The 21678-nt window shown below is 50.0% G+C and overlaps 1 protein-coding gene across 2 annotated transcripts in view; it reads right to left on the bottom strand.

Annotated features, from left to right (window-relative positions):
• Window positions 1–21678, bottom strand: part of TOX2 (TOX high mobility group box family member 2) — a 152877-nt gene that overhangs the window by 13569 nt on the left and 117630 nt on the right. Inside the window, exons 4-5 of one of the 2 annotated variants that reach the window (XM_064465800.1) lie at window positions 11056–11295; window positions 6486–6713 (exon numbers count right to left, since the gene is read on the bottom strand). In XM_064465800.1, coding sequence (XP_064321870.1) covers window positions 6486–6713; window positions 11056–11295 — 468 coding nt within the window. The remainder of the gene's footprint in view (window positions 1–6485; window positions 6714–11055; window positions 11296–21678) is intronic. The other variant, XM_064465801.1, reaches the window with a different exon arrangement.

Below are 21678 nucleotides of genomic sequence, written 5' to 3'. Positions count from 1 at the left end.
GAAGCAGTATGGTCTGGTTGACCTCTTAAGTCTCTCCTTGCCCTCCTTTCTATGATTCCATGACTGGTTTTTTTTCCCCCCCAAAATGTATAAATTTGGCTTTTTTTTTTTTTTTTCTGCCTGTAAACCTGGAGTGTTTTTCTTGTAACTATTATACACTCTCCTGCAATATATCTCTTGGGATCATCATAACTTATGGCTTATTCATAAGATGACTTGAAAGTACTTCCTCCTGCATGGCAGTATCTGCCACACCACCCTTCTCTTTGCATACGGCCTCCGCATGGCCATCGGAAATGCATACAGCAAACACAGCCACGTCATCCTTATTCCTTCCCAGATCTTCCTCACCTCCGCACACCCTCCCCTGTATCCCTTCTGCTCCCTTCTTTGGGAACACTTATTCTGTCCCTCTGCCCATTAAAACCAACTAACCCAAGCTACGTTTACTGTGTAAATCTCAGCACATCTCCTTCAGACTAATACCTGTAGCCTGGATTGCTAAATCCTGAGGTCAACAAGCTTGGACAGGGGAGGCATCTGTCAATGATGCCCAGCATGAGGTTGCTGGTTTAGCAGTGCTCCAGTCCCCCAGGCTCTGCCAGCTATGGCACGGGAGCTGCTGCACAACTGACGTCCCTGAGGACACCTACATAAAAGGTTCTGACTATGGGAACTATTTGCATGGTTCGAGGAGAGCTCTTCCTTTACCCTGGGGAAGCTACACTGTTGTGAAGGTCCTTTGGAGAATCAGTGGGTAAACCCATACTCAAGCAGCAATTGCCATTGATTAAAGCATCTTGAAAGATTCCTGCTTTCCTCTGCCTTGACTTCACGGTGCCACCTGGGAGCAAGTCAACAGTCACTCCATGTGAGGGCACAAGTGTGTTCCCAGGACAATCCACAGAAGACTCCAAATGAAACGGAGGAGGAGGGTGACAAATCCAACCCCTAACCTCCAATGAAAAGCACACAACTTTCATCTTCCACATTTCTGATCTTGGTCTCCAAGAAGAGAAGTCACACTCCTGGAGCTGCTTTTAAGAGCAATTCTGACCCTTCACATCTTCCCTATCATTATCCTGGCCTCCATCAGACCTCTCTTGAAACCTTGCTTGGGATTGGTGCTTTCATCCTTCTCTGGTATATGGCTTTCCTTGACACTCAGAAGATGCTGAAACCCTACAGGCCAGGGCAACTGGCTGGACCCTTCCAGCCCCTCACTGCCAGGGCTTTGGGGCAGCAGCAGGAAACTGCAACCAGTGGTGGCTCCCCTGCTGACAGCTCTATACAGTGCTGGAAGTGGGCCGTTTGATGGCCATGCTGCCAGGCAGCACCTGCTGCGTGCAGTTCCCATGGGATCTCTCCCCTGTGAGGGCTCGGCCATAATACAGCTTTACAGCTGCTCCAAGATGCCTCTGTCCCACCGCAGACACATGCAGTGTCCTGTCACCAGGTGATGTATCGGGTTCAATGAGCAGATGGATCTGATTAGATGGGTGATCTATTATTTTCTGCTGAGCGAGTAATTTTTCTGCTGGGTAATTTATCCCTGGAGTGTGAACGCTGTGTTATTCCCCAGGCTGTGCACTGGCATGGGAAAATCACACATGCATTTGGCCATGGAGTGACTTAGCGTTACTGAACTGGTCCTGGGGAAGCAGGGCTATCGTGAGCAAGAACTCCTCTCCGGTACCTTTGTGTCCCCAGTGAGCCCCCCGGCTCATTATCTCAATTGGAAATGCTGATTTTGTCTGACTTTGCTTGTGCTCACTGAGGATGGGAAGCCCTGGGTTAGCCTGAGGGTCACTCAACAGATTGCTCAGGAACTTCTTGATGCCTCTGCTCTGAGTTTCCAGGGTCTAGTGAAACACTGACCCAAATGCTTTGAATTTGTTGCTGGATTTCCTAATGAAAAGAAGCAGGCTCCAGAGACATCTGCAACTGCCAGCTTGGCAGTGTCCTCCGTGCTCCATCATCACGAGGCTCTAAACCAACATCCTTTTCCCCCAAAATACAGTGGGCGACGGGAAGGTGCTCAGAGGGAATAAGAGAAGAGCAAATCCCACCAGTGACTTCTCAGTATGCTCCACAGAGTTTCCAGACTTATCACCCAAATGAAATCCTGCTGATGGAGGACAGCCACCCAGGGCTGGGTATCACCTGCTCTTGCGCAGGGATGGCCCGCGGCAGGGCTGGGGCCCCTGGAAGGAGATGGCATGAGCTGGGACCAGGCTCTGAGCACTACATCTGTGCCGGGCGAAAATCCCTCCTAGTGAATTAGCAGAGTTTGCTCCAATCTAGTGCTCAAATTGTTCTAATTTATGTCAAATCAAGCAGCCCTTTTAAATCTCGCTGGATAACACTGCGAACGCTGGTCTGTATCCGCTAATGAAAAAAAATAACACCGAGGCACAGGATTCTGCAAGTCTCAAGTAGGGACCTGGAGCTGCAGGCGGATTACTAAGGCAGGTACCCCATTTGATGATAATGGCTGAATTAGCATTTCACTCTCCACCAAAGTCTAAGCTATCTCTACAGGAACAGCTGCTAAACTATTTGCAAAGTTCAAAGAGTACGTATTAATAATTTTTTTTTTCCCCCAAGTCACATTCTTCAGATTCCCACGTAAGCTTCTTAGAAAGGGCCACGCCAGCTGTTGAAGAATGAAGATTACAACATCCTGCTAATGCAATGCTGGAGATATTTAAAGGTATTGTTGTTTATTACTGTTGCGTATGCACGGCTGCACTGGAAGGGGTTAAAATGGGGAAGAAAACAGCGCTTTGCCGAACAGGTGTCCTTGAGCAGTACCCAAGGACACGGAGATTGCTAATCCTGTATTCCACAGCATGATCAAATCACCAGGCAACAGATATAAATAAAAAAAGGCAGGAAATAAGGAAATTTAGATACAAGTGTGTCAGAGGGAAAATGAAGATTCATTGTGAAGAGGCTGAGAAGAGAAGAAGAAGAAGGAACAAAATGACAAAGGCACAAATGATAAACCAGTAAGAACGGAAGGAACCGGGGGGGGAAGCCTCTCTGCGAAATGCATGTCTGTGACAGCAGCAGCCAAATCAAAGATGCTCCTAGATTATATGGTTTCTTGCATAATATGTGCTCTGGTTCCCGCTCCGTGTTTGTCTTTCAGCTAGTGCACAGGGAAAAACCGTATCTGAAATGGGACGTGAGCAACCTTTATTTTGCTTGTTTCATCAGGAGGAGAAAGCAAATTTGCTTTGTGGGAGCAGCAGCACCTGCTCAATGGCAAATAAATAGATACAGCTTTGATATTACAGTGCATATAATCATTAGCAGCACAAATGGCAGAGGATTAACCCTCCACGTGCCGGCCTGAGCTACCTGGCAAAGGGGCCGCATCTCCCTTCTGCCTCAGAAACGCTCCGTGTAGCAGCTGTGGGGCAAGCACAGCTGGAGTGGGGCTGAGGCTCTGCCTGCCTGGGGGTGGCACAGGACCACCCTTCCTAGCCCGAGGCACCGGCTGTGTTGCACCAGCAGCGTGGCTACACGCCACCAGCACTGGGCTTTCCCCCTCCCGGTAGCGCTGGCCCGGCGGCCACCCCACGCTCTGCATAACTCCTCTGTGCACAATGGAGCTAGGAGGGATAGACGGACACATCTGCAGGCACAGCGGGGCGTGTGCTGGGGACTGCTGACACGGGGTGGGGGAATTACAAGTCCAAAATGCCCTGGCTGAGGTTGGATTTATCAGCCAGCTTGCTTTGAACCCCTTTCCTCGCTGTTCTCCCACAAGGCAGGAACCGAAACACACCCGAGGGCTGGGGAAATGCTGTGCCCACTGGAAAGCAGAAAATACCGTTTGGAATCCTCATCTGAAGCAGAAATTAACAGTGATATAAACAAGTGCTTAATAACTGGGCCTGGGGCCTGCACATCGGCCCTCTGGGGATCTCAGGCTCTCAGGGATCCCAGCGCAAAATCACACCCTCCAGCCTCAAATCCACCCTCTTTTCTCATGCCAGGAAGAGCTTTCTTTAGCTAAAAGCTTGATCCTAACTGAGCAAGAGGATTTGACCTCTTTCTTGTCGACTTTGCTGTCGCTCTGTTGGCTTTTCCCTGGGTTGTCTTCTGCACTGAGGATATGAAGATATTCAAAAACAGTCGTCCCTAGAGCTAGGAGCAGCGCACCAGGTGAAATACTTCCCTTTTCCACCTTTCCACCCCTGCCTAGAGCACGAGGCTCCTGCCTGGTGACGAGCCGAACCGCGGCCCGGTGCAGCCATGTGGCAGCCTGGACTCCCAGGTCCCAGCAGGATTTTGGCCAGTGATGGCATCACCGCGTTGCTGTCCCCTCCCGAGATGTGCCGGAGAGGGCTTGGCATGGGCTGCTTGCCTTCATCGTGAATGCATGCTTCACGTCCTGCAGTCCTCATGTCCTTACCTGCAGGACATCCTCAGCACTTGTTTCACATATTAAAGACAATTTGTTAATGCTTTTTTTTTTTCTCTTTTTCCTTTTTTCCTTCCCATTGCATTGCCTTATGAATCTAAACAAACTTGACTGGGGATGCTGGCAGGGGAAAGAAAACCGGGACTAAATAAACTCTCTTCCAGCCAAACACTTCAAGAGTGAACGTGCCCCATTGCACAAACCAGCAACACAGTGCCAGAGTCAAAGATAAATAGTGTCCCTCCAGCCGGAGTCCCAAGCAGGGAGGTAGCTGTCGCAGGAGAAAAGTATACAGCTGGAGACAAAGCCAGGAAGTTAATATTTAAGCATTCAGACAAGGAACAAATGACTTAATTAAATCAATTACAGAGGGAGAAATGGAGCCACTTAGAAAGCATGTGTAAAGAGACGGCAAGGCTGCTCCTATCTCATAAAAGAGAAGAAGGGAGTTAGCGGGGAAGATAAACGGACTGGTCTAATCCCTGCTGTTAATTAAGAGCTGTGCATCCGCACTGTGCTGAGTCAGGGTTGCGCCAGCACTTCCATTATATAAACCACATTTGCAGCCGAGCTCAGTGCCCAATCTATAGAGATATTTGTAACCAGACGGAGTAAGGAGAGGTAGACTGAGATGTTGGGAGGGATGAAAGCAGGAGAAAGAGGTGACAAAAGCTCTTCCGTGCTTCTGAACCTCCCACACCTTGCACCAGTAGCCCAAACCCAGCCCCTGCCCTGCAGCTTCCCAGGCAGCAGTGTGGGGGTCAACCTGCTGCATAAGGAGGGGACCTTCCTCCCTTCTTCAGCATGAGAAATTCCTGCATGATCCCCCAGTGATCTGTCCAAAGAGGAGAAAAGGGAGGATCATGAAAACATCAAAGCAACACTCTGCAGAGTATGGAGACTCCCAATTAATCAGCGAAAGGGATTTCATCCCAGATGCCTTGCTCTTATTCCCAACTTGGTGCAGGGTGGAAAGCAAGGCTGTTTCCTAGCATGACTTCCATTTAAATGACTTTTTTTCCTCCCCATACATAGCTGCTTCAAATGCTGGCCATAGACACCCAACGGGAGATAGAACCAGCCTGAAGTTGGCAGCCAGGGTCTAGGAGAAGGGCTCACCGCTTATGGGAGGATTGTCAGTTAAAGCATGTTTGGGTTCAGAGACACATCACACACAGTGTCAGAGCTCGCTCTGCCTGATAAAAAGACATACTTGCTACAGAAAGTGTTCCCTGGGGTTTTCTCAATAGGCAACAAGCAATTACAGGCTTTTGTAACTGACTCAGCATCAACAAAACAGTTAAAGCAGGACCTAGAAGTCTCCGTGTAAAGCAGAATGAAAGTGGTTGACAGCTTTGGGGCAGGAAGGTTTCCTCTGCGAGGCCACTTCAGACATCTCCTTCCTAAGCCTTTAAAACCTGAACGTTAGATTTGAGGCCAGCGATGTAGAGAGTTAATAGTTTTTAGCTGGTTTGCTGTCACTCCTTGTAAGTAAATAAGCAAATACAAACCCATCTCCCATCTAGGGCTGTAAAAAACCCTCGTCAGGGAAAGGCCACTGATGTTTTTGCAAAGTATGATCTTATCAAGAATAATTAGTTGTCATAAAAATTTTCTCTTCCCCATGTAGAAACAGAGATTTTTCTAAAAAGGGGGCAGAGGCAAAGCAAACAGTGCATCCTTCTGCAGCCCCATCCCTGCACTGCCTGTGACATGGGTCAGACCCTCCTTCCTCGGGGCATGTGGGGGGCAAAGACCTGTGTGCAGGGCACCCCGAAGAGGTGTCCCAGGGCCAGGTCAAATCCCGCTGCACCGGCTCGGGGCTGGGAGCGTGGAATGCACGCCGCTCGAGCATCTCTCCGAGTGGCAGTGGGCACTTCAGCCCCGCTCCTGAAAACAGCCTCCATTTCTGCATTTCTGTGCACGCACTTCAGCCTGTTTAAGCCCCTGGCCACACTCCGAATGCGCTTGGGGAGACTCTGATGCTCTGCACCATGGGAAAACACATTCCATCTGTTGAAAGAAAAAAAAAAAAAGATCAGCAACTCACCTGTTTTTGTTCTTCTCCCAAACTGTCCCACATTGATGCAACAATTTTCGATACGTCTCCGAAGGTAGCATTGGGGTTTTGCCCTTTGATGGCTGCTTGTGTGTCTCTGAAAAACAGGGCGTAGGCTGACACGGGCTTCTGGGGCTCATTGGGATCCTTCTTTTTCTTCTTCTTTTGGCTTTTGGGCTTTTTGCCCAGGTCTGTCGATGGTCTTTTCTCTCCAGTAACCTGCAAAACCAAGAGATGTCCCTTAGCGGTTAGCTGGGAGCAGTCTGATACGAGTCCTTGCTAGAGCTTCTTAGCAAAGGGGACAAGAGGGGGCAGGGGCAGAGAAGGGCTCCCAGCGTGGCGAGGAAGGCAGCAGCCCTGGGCCCCCAGGAGCCTCCAGGATCATTACACAAACTGCTGATGGGTGCCTGAGCCCAGCTTGGGTACCTCCTCACAGCCCATTCACAGCTTGGGTTCACCCCTTGCTGCTCCGGTGGTCCCTGCTCCAAAGCTGGGGCTTTCCAGACACTCATCCTCGGCCACTCCCCTTCCCCCTTCTCCTCCCTGCCATCACAAGCTCACTCTCTCCTTGATCCTCTTCTGAGACCTCTCCTAACACCTTGCTCCCCAGCCAGGTTCTTTTAGCAGTCCATGAATTTTTTCAAACTCGGCTTCCCCATGGTTTCTGATTTCCAGCCCAATAATCCCCCTCTGCATGCTGCTCCTGACTCTTCTCGCCCCCACCTGTGCCGGTGGCTCAGCCTCGTGCTCCCGAGGCCGGAGGGTTGCGAGCACCAACCAAGCAGCACCAGCATCACATTTGCCATCGCACTGGAGCCACCCAAAATTTGTTTCACCCTGCTAACAGGTATGTACCCCTACCCAGGAAAAATATCCAGGAATTAAACTATGCATTAAATGCTTTGCATACACCGGGCTGGGTGCAGCCGGATGACTGGGTCCGGCTGTATCCACACTTGGAGCCCTGCGGGGGGTTGAACCAAGGGAAGCAGGACACAGGCAACAGTAGTTGGACTTTGTGGCTGCTCAGCACGAGACACTGCCACCAGGCTGGGAATTGAAACAGCAAGGTGGAAACAAGGATGTTTCCAGTGAAGGTAGCACAGAAAGAAGATCCTACGGCTGAGCCTCCTCTGGGATGCCCCGGGCGGTGTGTTGAATATATGGGGCCGCAGAAGCCTCTGTGTGATGGTGTGCAAAGGAAAAGACCCCTGGGAAGTACTTGGACATGCACCAAAGCTCTCAACACATTCACGGTGGTCAGTGAAAGCTTGCACCACAGGGAAGCACCATTATCCTTATTTTATAGCGGAGGAAAAACTAAATACACAAGTGGTTAGACATGGAAGAGAATAAAACCGCTGCCAGCTGGCTGCTGCAGCCTGGATCTCTGCATCCTCGAGGCCAAACAGGGCACCAGCACCTCCGCCTGCAGACCCATTGTGCTCAGGCACCAAGTGCTCAGTCACTACCTGACTTCGGCAGCCCTACTCTACCCAGGTGCACGGGCTAATTGTATTGCTTAGGAAGTTGCCCAGTCTATCACTTAGGGGTCTAAAAAAAAAAAAATTAAAAAAAAAAAAATCAATTGACACACATCTAAACACTAAGCCGTTGTGAAAACTGTGCCTCTAGGTGAGCTCTGGGAACAAATGTCCTTTTCTCCTGATGGATTTGCTGATTTGATTGTGTGCTTGGAAGTGCTGGGATTTAAGAGGCTTCACTTCAGCTGGCACAGGCCAGGCACGGGGAGAAAAGGGCAGCAGCGCTCCAGTTCTCCGCTCAGCAGCTCTTGACTGGTCATTAAGTTCAGTATCGATGCAGTGACATTTGTCAAACAGACAGTGACCATTAGTGAATGAGCAGAGAGACCAAAAAAATTGCATTTAATTTAAAATTGCCCAATTGGGCTTGAATGGGAGGCCTGGAGGTGAAAGGCCAGCTTATTAGGAGAAAAAAAAAGTATGACAGGGCTTCAGCCCATTAGCAAGTGAGATGGTATTTTAACGAACTGTAATTCTGTTTGATTCACTTAAGTGCCGTGGGGGGGACCTGCTCTCCTCACAGCTGTTGACCAAGCGAAGGAGCCAGGAACAGGCGCAATGCAACCCCAGCCACGATGACGGTTTCGCAGTCGGTCCTGCTTAGGCAGCACCAAAGAGGAAATGGCATTTATGGAAAACAGATGCTGCCTGCAAGGCTGCTTGGAGCCATCTGATCCCAGGAGGCAGCAGAGCAGATCAGGACTTTGCCTGGTTTCCCTGGGGTTTACCAGGTGTGACGCAGCCCAGGATGAGGCAACAGCCCAGCCCTGGACTGCAGAAGATGCTCGAATGACCTAAGGGATGAGGTGCATGGTCGCCAGCCCCTGCATGGACCTGCTCCGGAGAGGCAGCAGAAGGTATGTTTAACACCAGATGTGGACTGGGCCAATTCACTGGTGACAGACATGATCCCGTAAACTGGTGGCTTGGTGCCTTCTTAGATGTTGAACCCGTGAAGAGCAGGAACCTCATGGGCACTATGATTTTAATAACTATGGAGAGAGATCACTAACCCAACTGGAATCTGGGCTGTAACTACCTCTCCCTCCCGTACATGTGCACACCCCCCTGAAGCAATGAAGCAGGTAAATACATCAGTGAGGCTGGGACACCTCCTAAAATCATAACCTCCCCGGCTCAGAGGAGCTGCTGGACCTGGACTACCTGCTGGCATCAGACACACTTCTTTAACGTGTGACCTTCTTGGTCACAAGATTAATTTCTGATTGTTAGATGTTGCTTTGATGACTTGTTGCAGAAAGGCCCTTAATGGTCATATGAAAAATGACCAATGGGTGAATACAGCAGCTGTGTAGACACAGAAAACAAACAGAAAACTGCAGGCCACACAGTGGTTCTGCTGCTTTCTTTACACTCATGACCTCCTTCCTCCATCAAATACATCACTCCTGTTCCACCTGTCTTGCTGGGTAGTTTACCGGGCAGAAAAATGAGGAGGGAAGCCTTTAGGATTAGGAAAAACTCAAATGCCGGCAAGTTGTCATAATATGGACATCTCTAAATTCCTCCTAATCCCACAGGCATCCCTGGCTCAAAGAGGACAGAAGATCCAACCCCAAAGCTGTGTCCTCCCAGGTGACTCCTGCAGCCCCAGACGGCCGGGAGGAAAGCTGTGTGATGCTGAAAGAGGGGCAGAGTGAGAGAACCTGGCGTGTAACTAAGCTGAAACTCATTTTCCATTGAAAGATTTCAGCTCCCAGGTAATTGCCTGGAGCTGTGCGACACAGGCTCTGGGGCATGGCAGGCCGTGGGGTCCAGCGGCACAACCCATCCTGCAGCGTCCCCCAAATGTAGAATCACAGAGGTTGAGAAACTCCATCTATTTTCAATCACGTGTATCCCTTCTTTTGACACTTTTATTCCACTGAAGCTCAGTTTTTGCATCCACGTGTGCACTCTGCTTTGAAAAGTCCTGATTTGGAGGGAAAGCTGCCGACAGATGAACATGTACAGGATTGTTGGGAATACATTTGCCTGGATTTCCATGGAAAGGGAAAGGGGTTTGCTCAGTCCTAGTGTTTTCCTAGTTTTCCAGTCTCTGCACTGTTTGCTGCTCTGGTTATACATTCAAAGCCTGTCACAACCATCTATTTTTGTGGGACAAGGTTACAGTACCAGTGCTTCGGGTGTCATCCTTGGATCAGCACCTTCCAGGAGAAGGTTTTCCATGAAAGGCTTTAATCAAAGTCCCCCAGGAGGCCCAGTGGTTGATCTGCAGGCACAGAGACCCAGGGGCTGTTGAGGCAGCAACCCTGCGATTGCTGCAATTTGCCCTCAGTAAATAACAGACGGAGACTCGTGGAACATAGAATGTGTTGTTTGCTTTGCTGGTGCATTTTGAGAAAGATGGGCAACAACCAGGATGTCCCCAAAACCCTAGGAAATCCTTGGTCTTCTTGATGCCATGCTCAGCAGAAGTTCAGTTGGCTGCAGAGGCAGACTCTGTGCCACTGAGACACTGCTGACCACCTAAAACACTGCCTGGGCGAACTAGAAGGCAGAAGGCTCTTCCTCTTTTAATTTCTGGGGTTTTTCTCCTTAGCAAGCCATGCCCGGTGAGCTCAGTTAAATCCCACCCTGTGTTATTTTCCTTCCTTGTTTTAGCCTTCTCTACCTGCCACCAGAAATCTAATTTTGCACCCAAGCATTTGCAGAACCTTAGCCTTGAACCTGCTTTGCTCATCAAAACCCTCATCAGAGGAAACTCTGCAGCTCGATGGACCTGGTAAACCCTGGAGAGAAAAGCCCAACTCTCAAGCAAGCAAACTTGCCGCATGCACAACCCAAGCATGCGTGCTAGCCTGCCGTGCTGCACCTCACCCTAGGTTGGAAACAATCTCCACATCCTTGGGAAAGTCTCCCACCATATACACATTTAAAAAAAAAAAGAAGACCAGAAGTCTGTGCTCTTATTTAGTACAATTTATCCCTCACTGAAAAAAAACATCATCTGCTGTTTTCTTGCTGTCTGTTAAAACAGGCGTGACTGAACGTACCTTATAATGTGACTCAGTCTCCTCTTCCTGAGTCGAACTGGAGGGAGATGGTGTAGCAGATTTACTTCCCGGGGGCGATGGGGAACCGTGGGTAACACCGCTCCGCATCCCCATCTGAGAAATCAGCTGTGACTGGCTGAGAGCGCTCATGGGGCCGGCTAACATCCCAGGGCGATTGATCAGGGGCACTTGACGGTTGGACTCATAGGATGTGGCGTCCGAGTGGACCATCTCCTGGATCTGAGTTAGGAGAATATCACTTTGTAATTAAAAAATGTATGTATTTATTTATTATAGTGTCAAATCACTTGAAAATGAACTCCTATTGACTGATTTAAAATTATTCTACACAGCTGGTAAAGTCTTCCTTGTGCCCCGTTCCAAACAAGCCAAGAAGAAGAACTGAGTACTGTGCACCGAGGGCTCTGCTCCTGCCATCGCCCTGCCCACGGGGACTACACAGAGGTGCTAAATTGTCTTTGTACATAGGTCTGTGTGTCCAGGAGGTGCCCCTGCCTGCCTCAGGGACCAGTGGTGTCTGGCACCTACCAGGGATCTGAGAAAAAAAGTTCAGAAATCAGCAATTTTTGGCCAAATCACCAGAAGGGAGGGTGTTGCAATGTCCTCGACATTTCTGGGGCCAAGCCCTGCTGCTGCACACGTGAGGCCATCGCTGAGCACCAGCACATGTTGTGTCAGGGTATTTGGGGCCCACAGCTGACAGGCCAGCCCTGGGACATCAGCGATGCAGTGTACAAGGCCGTAGATCCCAAACATGCTCTTTCTGAGCCGTACTCGGCATTGACATTTAGTGACTGCATAGGTGAAAAAACATCTGCTTCTCTGAGTTTACGAAGGTACCACAACCAACCCTTCTGCATCATCTGTACAGCTCTGGGCTCACTAGTGGTACTGGGGTTAAACTGAGAAGTAGTGAGCACAAAAGCAGTCAGTGGAAGCCCCAGGACCCTACTCCCACCACATCAGTCTGTCCAGAGCTGTGGCCCCACCATCAAGCCAGAGGTTTGTACGTCCCCGAGCCCCAGAAGCTCTGTGCACCACAACGCGCCCCGAGACGGACCCCAGCGCCTGGGGGCAAGCTCTGCTGGTGGCTAAAGCCTCATTACAACTCCTCCTGGAGATGAATCTCCCAACTGTAAATATTGCAATAAGTTCCAATCCCACTCGAAATGAATGTAGCAGAAAAAACCAACAAGTCCAGACAAGGGCTAAGAAAATTACGGGCTGCCTGTTAGGATTCCCCAGCGAGGAAGGAAGCAGAAGCGATGTATGTGTATGGATGCGTGCAGGTAAGAGACGAGGGAGGTGGCTACATGATAGAGCTGTCCCCAAAAATGAAGAGTTTCCTAACGCTTATTTATCTGTCCTCATAACGCGAGAGCGAGGGGACATCTGATGGGACTGAAAGGCGACTAATCGCACACGGCTGCAGGGACACACGGCCGTGGCACAGGCCACCGGCACAAGCGCTGCCTCCTGAGGCTGCTGAGCCCAACGCTCTTGAAAGATTTGAAAGAAAAATGAAACATAGATATATGGCTAATAAAAAATGTGAGACAAAATAAAAATATCTTGCGGAGCGTATATCCCCTCGTGTCATGGACAAGCCAAACTTCAAGCAGTTGGGTCAGGCGGGAGCAGCAACAAACCCTGTCCTTGCCAGGAGGGAAGACAAGATGAGATGGGGACAAACCCGGACATGCTGTATGTGCATGGAAGGTTTTGGAGCTGCCCTGCTGCCTGCTGAGCCAAGACCCCATTCCCACTTTGTACCACCTCCCCTGAAAACCCCACTTTCACCCCAGGATCCACCCCTGCCCTGCCATCCCCCAGCAGCAGGGCTCAGCCCCACCGCAGCCCCGCAGGCAGAGCCAAGCTGCCGCGCAGCCTCATCCAGCCACGGAGGAAGCCAGTGGGAGGGAGAGCAAACCCTGCTGGAAACGTTTTCCAGACTTTTTCCCTTTCGTATTAATCCGATTAATGTTAACATGAGTTTAAAGACCCAGGCTTTATTTATTAACCATCTTCATTTCCGATAAGCCCACTGAGGTGCGATCTCTCATTACCAGGGGAGGCTTGCCAACTCCGTTAGCAGCACATACAGAAAGAAACCCAGGGAAGACCTGCAAGGGCTTGGTAGGCTTCAGAGGAAATAAAACCAAACGCAAAACCAGATTTACTGCTGCAGGTCAGGAACCAAGAGCTTTACACATGCAGACAGCATGTTCTGCTCTCTTTCGGATTCTCCATCAGTAGATGAGTGTGCGTCAGGGGAACAGATTTTCCTAGATCTGCCCTTTTTCTGTATTAATTAGGAAGTGCAGGGATTTGACTTGCAGGAAGAAAATAATGCCTTGCATTTCAACAGCACGAGGAGTATGACCGAGGCTAACTTAGGGGCCGTGCTGAATTGCTGTCCTTGACTTTGGTGGTTGCAAGGGAACACCAGCTTACAGAAGCAGCAGGGCTGGCTTTGCTCCGCTGCGGAGCCACGGAGACTCGCTGCTGCTGAACTACGGCAAGTTTTATGTGCCCTTAAAACCCGCCTTATTGCAGAGGTCTGGCCTCTCCTTGCCACGTGCTGCTGTGTGAGAAATCCCGGCCAAAAGGACATTGCATGCTGCAGCCAAGCGAGACGGGGATGGCCAGCGGGCTTGGGCAGCACAGGAGGCATCAGAGAGGCAATTTTTGCATTTGCAATTGAATTTGCAAATGTCGTGGGAATGGCCAGGGGTGAGCTAGGCAGTGACGGGGAGCCTGCAAGGTGGGGAGACGGGTCAGCACCCATCTGCCGTGTGAGCGGCAAACTCCTTCCCAGATCCCAGTGAAAAAGGTACATTTGTCTTGGATTTTGTCAGTTTAATCCAGACCTTTCATGTTGGAGAAGATCTGCCAGCTGCTAAGGAAAAGAATAATTTATTGTCCTTATTTTAAATTTAAATGAAGCAAAAGTTTAGAAGATGGGTGTTTTAGAAATGGGGAAGGCTATGAAACGTGGCTTAAAAAATTTTAAAATTTAAAACAGCTCGTTCACGTTTCCAGCCATGGCACTCTCTTGGGTAAATACTGTATTAAGACAATTTTTTTGAAACTTTTATTATGTGGCCAATAGACCACAACGGCTCCGTTTATCCATTAAATATGTAATCATACACTGTTTCTTTACAGTGCATGTTATTTATGCATCAGAGCAGAACAAGTCCAGGAGTGCAATTATGGATATGGGACACGTGCTGCAAATGCTTATGAAAATTTGTAGGAAAAAACAGAAACCTGAGCCCGGGCTCAGAGATCCATGCAGAGGCCTCCTGCTGACAGCAACCCAACCACAGCCCTCTCTTAAAAAGCAGAGACTCTGCATTTTTCCTGGGATATCCCTCTCACAAGGATATCTTAGCCCAGAGGCCTCCTCCCGAGCAGCTGCCTGTTTGTTGTCATCATTAAAAACTGGTGGTTTCACTCAATACCTTTGATGAGTATTGCTGGTTCTGACCCCGTCTCTCCCCCTCCCATGTCTCCATCTCTCCTTCCTCTGGCCAGGAGGTTTTGCAGAAGGACATGTACAACTACGCCCCTCGCACGCAACCCTGCTGCCCGCTCTCCGGAGGGGCAGGGTCTGGCTAGTGCCGCTCACTAAATTGTTTTCCACTTCCATTTTTTTTAAAAAAAAAGCAGTTTTGGGAGCAACACACCAGGCTGCCACCTCCCCATAGCACCTGCCCATGGCTCCCCATGTCCTCAGGAGCGGAGGGGGCGAGCAGTGGAAAGGCCACTTGTCTTCTCCAGATGTAAAATGTTTGGGGTGAAAAGGAACGAGCGAGAGCCTCGTGTGCAGCCCCGGCGCTTCTTCCGTGGGCTTTAGGGTGACGATGGCCTTTGCTCAAGCTGGGGAAAGGGTTAGCCTTGCTTTCTGCTGCCAGACACTGAGCTATTTCAGGGGCCTTAGTCGTGCACCCAAAATAGATGGTATCCCCTGCCCCAAGACAGACCCAAGGAAAGAGACACCCAGGAGCAGGATTCAGAGATGCTCCCCTGCAGCAAATGGCCTCAGTAGGCAAGTAAACGATGAATGAAATTGTGATGACGGCAAACTGAAGTGAACAAAGGTAATGAGTGCAACATTCCCCCGTGAAAGCAAACAACCTCTTCTCCCACAGCACTCCCGTCCCGTGGGACGCAACCCCAGCCATAGGCTCGCTGGGGCTGCACCCGCGCCTTTCCCCTCCACGAAGCATTCAGCATCCCCGCAGAGCCTGACTGAAGCACACACGTAATTAAATAACTGCCCTGCAAATGTGATTAGCTCTGTCACCAGGAGGAGCCGCTCCGAGAGCCAGGTCAGATCCTGTCTCCTTCCTGGGCATTCAGCACAACAAGCTTGCCGCGAGGTGCTGCAAAAGGCTCGGGACATGTTTGCAGCCTCCGCTGAAAAGATGTTTTGCATCTCAGAGGAAACATGAGTGAAATGTGATGTAGTCATAGCTAAAGTAATTAAGTGCATCTTACTTAGCAGATTCCCAAAGGCTGTGCTAACTCAAAGACAGCTTCTTTTTTTCCACGTTATTTCAATTTTTTTTAATGAATATGCATATCAGGCCTATAAACGCTCCAGCTAATCCTAAGAAGGAGAGAAAAATAGGCTGACAAACGGCACATGCTCTGCGCTCCTTGTTTCTGGGGAGAAGGTTAATCCAGTGCAAGCGACAAAACGCCATGAGGAAGAGCCTGGCTGGGGACCTGGGAGCTCTGCTAGCAAAGATTATGTTTTGAAATGTGTCAAGCTGAGCTTCAACTTAACTGCCCCCCCAAATGCCGATGTAAAAGGCAGCGCTTTCCAGCAGTAAGGGCTACAGCACTAGCCAGCAGACCAGCTTGCCCTACAGGGTTGGATGATCTCCACCGCACTGCAGCCTCCGGAGCTAAAGCTGAGCTGTGTAAAGCGGGACGTGCAAAAGATGATGGCCAAGGCCAGCGGGAGTGGGCAGAGAGTGCAGCTGCAGCCCAGGGGCATCACCCAGCGCACCGGGGAGACCAGCACATGGGAACCACCAGGCTTCCCTGGGGAGAAGGACTTGGGGGTACTGGTAGATGAAAAGCTGGACCTGAGCCAACGATGTGCGCTCGCAGCCCAGAAAGCCAATGTTACCCTGGGCTGCATCAGAAGCAGCGTGGCCAGCGGGGCGAGGGAGGGGATTCTGCCCCTCTGCGCCGCTCTGGTGAGACCCCCCTGCAGCGCCGCGTCCAGCTCTGGAGCCCCCAGCACAGGAGGGACATGGACCTGTTGGAGCGGGTCCGGAGGGGGGCACAAAAATGACCCGAGGGCTGGAGCACCTCTCCTGTGAGGCCAGGCTGAGGGAGTTGGGGCTGTTCAGCCTGGAGAAGGGAAGGCTGCGGGGAGACCTTATTGCGGCCTTCCAGTACTTAAAGGGGGACTATAAGAAAGGCGGCGACAGACTTGTTAGTAGTGCCTGCTGCGATAGGACAAGGGGTAGTGGTTTTAGACTAAAAGAGGGTAGATTTAGACTAGATATAAAGAAGAAGCTTTTCTACATTGAGGGTGGTGAAACACTGGCCCAGGTTGCCCAGAGAGGTGGAAGATGCCCCATCCCTGGAAACATTCAAGGTCAGGCTGGACGGGGCTCTGAGCAACCTGGTGTAGTTGACGATGTCCCTGCTCATGGCGGGGGTTTGGACTAGGTGGCCTCTAAAGATCCCTTCCGACCCAAACCAGATCCTATGACTGCCACCCTTCTCAGAGCAAGTGCACAGGGGTGGGCTGAGCAGAGCTGCCGGAGCCTTCCCAGGCCAGGGTCTTCCTCCCCAGGTGAGGGGAGTAGCTATCCCAGGGGCAGCCACAAGGCTTATCGGCGGCACAGCTTACCTCTCCTTAGGTTTGTTCCTGAGAACAAGCCATTACAATTACAATCAACCAGGGAGACAAATTATCTGCTTTGAAGGAAACTTTTCCCAGCAGGCTTTTTCTGTATTGAAGTTTAAATGTAAATGCATCACCATAGCTGAAATGCTTAAAGATGATTTACTTAAAAAAGAGAGAGAGCAGGGGAGAGAGAAGCTGATAAGAAAATATATCCCTAATTACCACCCCTCCTCTTCCCGATTTGTAACTGCTCCTAATAAACTTTCATGGTCTGTGTAAAATGCTTTAGTGCAGTGACAAATTTCTGCTGGAATTTGAGATGTCTTGTTCAGAGTAATAGCTATCTCACACAGGTGCCCAGCTGCTATTGTAAAATCAGTAAGCATTTAATTGAAACAAATGACTATAATAATAGTACATTATCCCTGCAGGCTCATAGCAATAACAGTTTTAATTATTGAGTTAAGAGTCAAACTAATTTATCCTTTAAAGTAACAGCCACATCTTTGGTTCCACCGATCATCCTATTACAAATATGAGGGGAACAGTAGGAAAGGATTTAAAAAGGAAGCAATTTATTTTTTGTAGGGGCGGGGGGCATTTATCATACGGCAGAGGCTTTCTAGATGCAGTGGGGTTCCCAGCCACGGCTGTCGCTCCCTGCAACAAGCCCCTCTCCCGGGTGCTCCTGGTCCGCGGAGGGACGACGCACCCCCCTGCCAGCTCCTGGGGATCTGTAACCCCCATCAGGAGATTTGGGCACATGGAAAATTTTTTGAACTATATTGAAATTGCAGTTTTTCTTCATTACACACAAAAAAGGTTTTACAGACTCAGGCTTGCAAACGTCATCCGAAGGAGCATCTCTGAATTCAGAGCCAAGGCAGCAAAGAGAAAAAATCCACATTCACGATTTAAAAATATTATTTCTGAGACACAGACATGCCCTAGGGCAGATCTGAAGGCACAGCTTTCCCAGGCCCTCGGCTTCATGCGCTTACTTTTGTCCCAGTGGTTGTGACACAGGGGATCTAAAGCACTGCTGTGAGCCCACTGGGCACGACACGGGAACCGCAGGTGGAGGGGACCGAGCGGGACAGGGAAGGGGTGGCTGCAAGGAGGCAGCAGAGGAGAGCAGGCGCTGCCCACTGCCCAAACCCTCCCGGCCAGGTGTGGTTCAAAAGCTGCCCATGAGGCCAGATTCACTTGCTCAATCACACAGGGGGTGATCCCTGGAGCAAGCCCTACGTGCAGCGCGCACAGCCAGCCTGCGCTGGCAGCCCCCGGAGCCCTGCATCCCGTCGCTCGCCAGACTGGAGGGCTCTCACCAGACTGCCCTTCACCAGAGCACTTGCAGATCATAATCAAACCCCCCCTGCTTTGGCCAAAGACACAGAGCAGGCCTCTGCACTCTTTCCAAGTTTTCCTCCCTGCCCATTGCTATGGATGCTTTTTGGACTTCTCCATCAGCCAGCACCCACCCCGCAGCGTAGCTGTTGCCCGCACCTCCCGTCCCTTTTCCTGAGCCGCCGTCTTGAAGGAGAAGAGTCCTCATCGTGAAAGATTTTTTTTTTTTGCTCCTGCAGGTGGGACAATATTGGTTCTCCAAACACATAATCACTACTGGTGATCAGTTTACCAGGCCGTGCTAAAAGCTCTGCATCTCCATCTTCTGCTGCTTGCCTACTCGCTGCATCATCTACAAACTTCACTGGCAACTATGTCATGCTTTCGTTGGCAAAAATGACAAACTCAGGGAAGACAGAGTGACAAGCCGATCCACCAGACTTGTGTAACATTGATTTTGTATTCTTCAACTTTCTCAATACACTTTGCGCTTCCAAGTCAAATGTCTTGCAGATGTCTAAGTATATTATGTTAACACTGTTACCTTTATCACCCAAACCTGTAATCTCATCAAAGAAGACATCAAGTTAGTTTGACAAGATTTGTTTTCCATCGGCCCATGTTGATTGGCATTAATTATATTACCTTCCCTTGATTCTTTATTAATTGAGGCCTGGATCTGCCACTGCACTATTTTACTGAGGATTGATGACAGACTGACAGGTCTGTAATTACCTGGGCTGTTCTGTTTCCCTTTTTAAATATTTGCACATTAGCTCTTTTCTAGTCCTCCAGAGTTCCCAATATTCCAAGAATTACTAAATACTAGCATTAGCAGTACCAAGAGCTTCTCAGTCAGTTATTTCAAGCCATGTGCAGACAAGCTAGCTCAGCCTGGTGACTTAAAGAGGATTTGAGCAGACATATACGAGAAAAGGTTTTACGGTCTGCTTTAAATGCTACATAATACGGAATCCTGACCTTTCTAATTAATATTGGCAGGTTCAAATGCAATGTTTTCAAACATGAAGCTTTACCGTAAAGCCATACAGCTGACCCCAGACAAGGCTCCCAGGGCTTCTCTCAGTTCAGTTGTGTTTATATCTGTCTCCTCACCCGTCGGGTTTTTTTTCACTCTGCTTCTGTTACTACATAAATCGCTCCATGCCTTTTCCAGCCTTGATCACCTCTGCATGTTTTTTGCCCCCAAAGAGAAGTTCGCTGCAGCCTGCATCCCCCGGGTGCCTGGCGGGCAGGGGGAGGCAGGACCAAGGGCTGCTAGTTTTGGAAAGCACCTGCCTGACAAGCTGAATTCAGCACTTTGACAGGCTGTGATCTTGTGTGACGATAGCCTGCTATTATGGGGGAAAGAATCCTCCAAACACAATTAATACTTCATCACGAAGATAAAGCACTGTAACTTCTGGGTGAGACCGGCGGTGTGAAACAGGATAGAGACTGTGTTTGGCAAATGGGAAATATTTCTCATTAATATTCTCATTGCTCCCAGTGCCGGAAGGGCATGGCCAAAAGAATCAGACCAACTCAGTACAGCATGAACTCAATCTTTTTGTTTTCCTATGATACAACCTCCCACCATGGTCATCTGCCAATAAGAGCATTATTGTGGACTTGTACAGCCAGTACAAATCCAAATCCGGTACCAAATCCAGTAGCTCCCACCCCCAGGGAGTGCCAGACACGTAGGAGCCCCACTTCAATGTGTGCTTCCTCCTCTTGGACTAGTGGAGTAGTTATACGGATTGCAAAAGGTTATGGTTTTAAAGCACCTTGAGATGCCAAAAGACAAATCCAAGCTAGGTGGACCTCCAGACCTGCCCTCCACCTCTGCACTGCTACAGACCTGCACCCCTAGCTGGGATGTTGCTTCTTGAGGCGAAGACCAGAGTATTGTACAGTCTTGGCCCACCCTGAGTCCCAAATCCCACCAGCCGCACATGGGACATTGCTGTGGCTGACCTCCTGCAGTCCTGCTGCCCTGCCTCGCCTGCGCTATGCAGACCCCAGGGCTGACCTGGGCTTCCTTCACGCTCTTGAGCTGCCTCATCACCAGCGGACAGGTGACACCATCCCTGTACACCAGCGTCACGCAGTGTCCCTTTGCCTTGAGGGAGGGATAAACCCTGCTGCTTGCATTGGAGGTGCTTGGCAGTAACTTGATGGGATGGACACTGCAGGAGAACTGCAGAAGCAAGCGAGACTGGTGGCAGGACTGCTCCCGGGCACGAGGAGCTCAGACTTCTCCCCTCCCATAAGACATGGTTCTTCCGAGGTGGGTTCCCACCCAACCTGCTGCCTTCGCTGCAGGGAGATGTGCTGCCGTGGCGACCCGCCAGGCAGCAGGTCTAAACCGTCCATCCCCAAATGATCCCTTGCTGCTTGCCAGAGCCAGGCACGTGATGTGCCAACGCTACACAAAACAGCTTCACTCCCCTCCACTGACTTTTTTACAGGTATTTTGCCTTTTCACTGGGAGCAGCATGGAGTCTTAGAAGGTGATGCATGAAGGAAAGCATCCGTTGTGACTCTTCCCATGGGGAACAGGGGAGGGCCAGCATGTGTCCCTCTCCAAACTCACTCTCCTGAGGCCAGGGATGAGCAAAATGGTGCAGCAAAATGCAAGCAAAGTCCTGGACCATGCATCTGTCTGGAGTAGGAGCAACAGCCCCTGGCCACTGGGAAGCAGCTGGGCCACATGCACGCTCCATCAGTGCTCCTGCAGCTCTCAGCTGGAGAACAGTCTGTAAATAACGTATTCAATAAACTTCATTTTTTTTTAAGTACATTATTTTACGGATAAAGAACAAGCCTGATAATTCAGTGAACATGTTTGCAAATAATCTATTCCATTAATTTCCAGCATGTTTTCTGAATACATTATTTAGTGATTTTGTAAAAACCATTTGTAGATGAAGGCAATTGCGCTCATCCAGGCACAACACCACCACGTCCCAAAAGCTGGGGCCAGAATCCCCCTGTAACGGACAGTGGGAGGTAATTAAGTAACACCAGACGGTGAGCCCCCCGCCAACCCATGCCGGGTATAAAACTTAATAAAATTGTCACATCCCCTTCACGTGTGTTGGCAAGAGGAGGAAGGCCAGTGAGATCCAGCTATGTACAGGAAAAGAAGCAAAGGGGATAGATGAGAAATACCTGTAGGTGTGCAGGTGTAGGGACCGAGGGGGGCAAGATGGTCCTGGGGGAAGGGAAGGGTCTGCACCAGCCCTGAAGCCCACCCAGAACAATTTCTTACTCCAGATTTCTGTCTCCACGCTTGAGACAGATGGAGGAGCAGACAAACTTTTGTCTTGGGGAGTAGTTTGTTGTATTATATGGGTCTGACAGCGAGGCAC

This window comes from Phalacrocorax carbo, chromosome 14 (assembly GCF_963921805.1).
Source record: "Phalacrocorax carbo chromosome 14, bPhaCar2.1, whole genome shotgun sequence".
In the NCBI taxonomy this organism is placed as follows: Eukaryota; Metazoa; Chordata; class Aves; order Suliformes; family Phalacrocoracidae; genus Phalacrocorax; species Phalacrocorax carbo.
The sequence above is the reverse complement of the archived record's forward strand: the minus strand, read 5'-3'. Positions and strand labels throughout refer to the sequence as shown.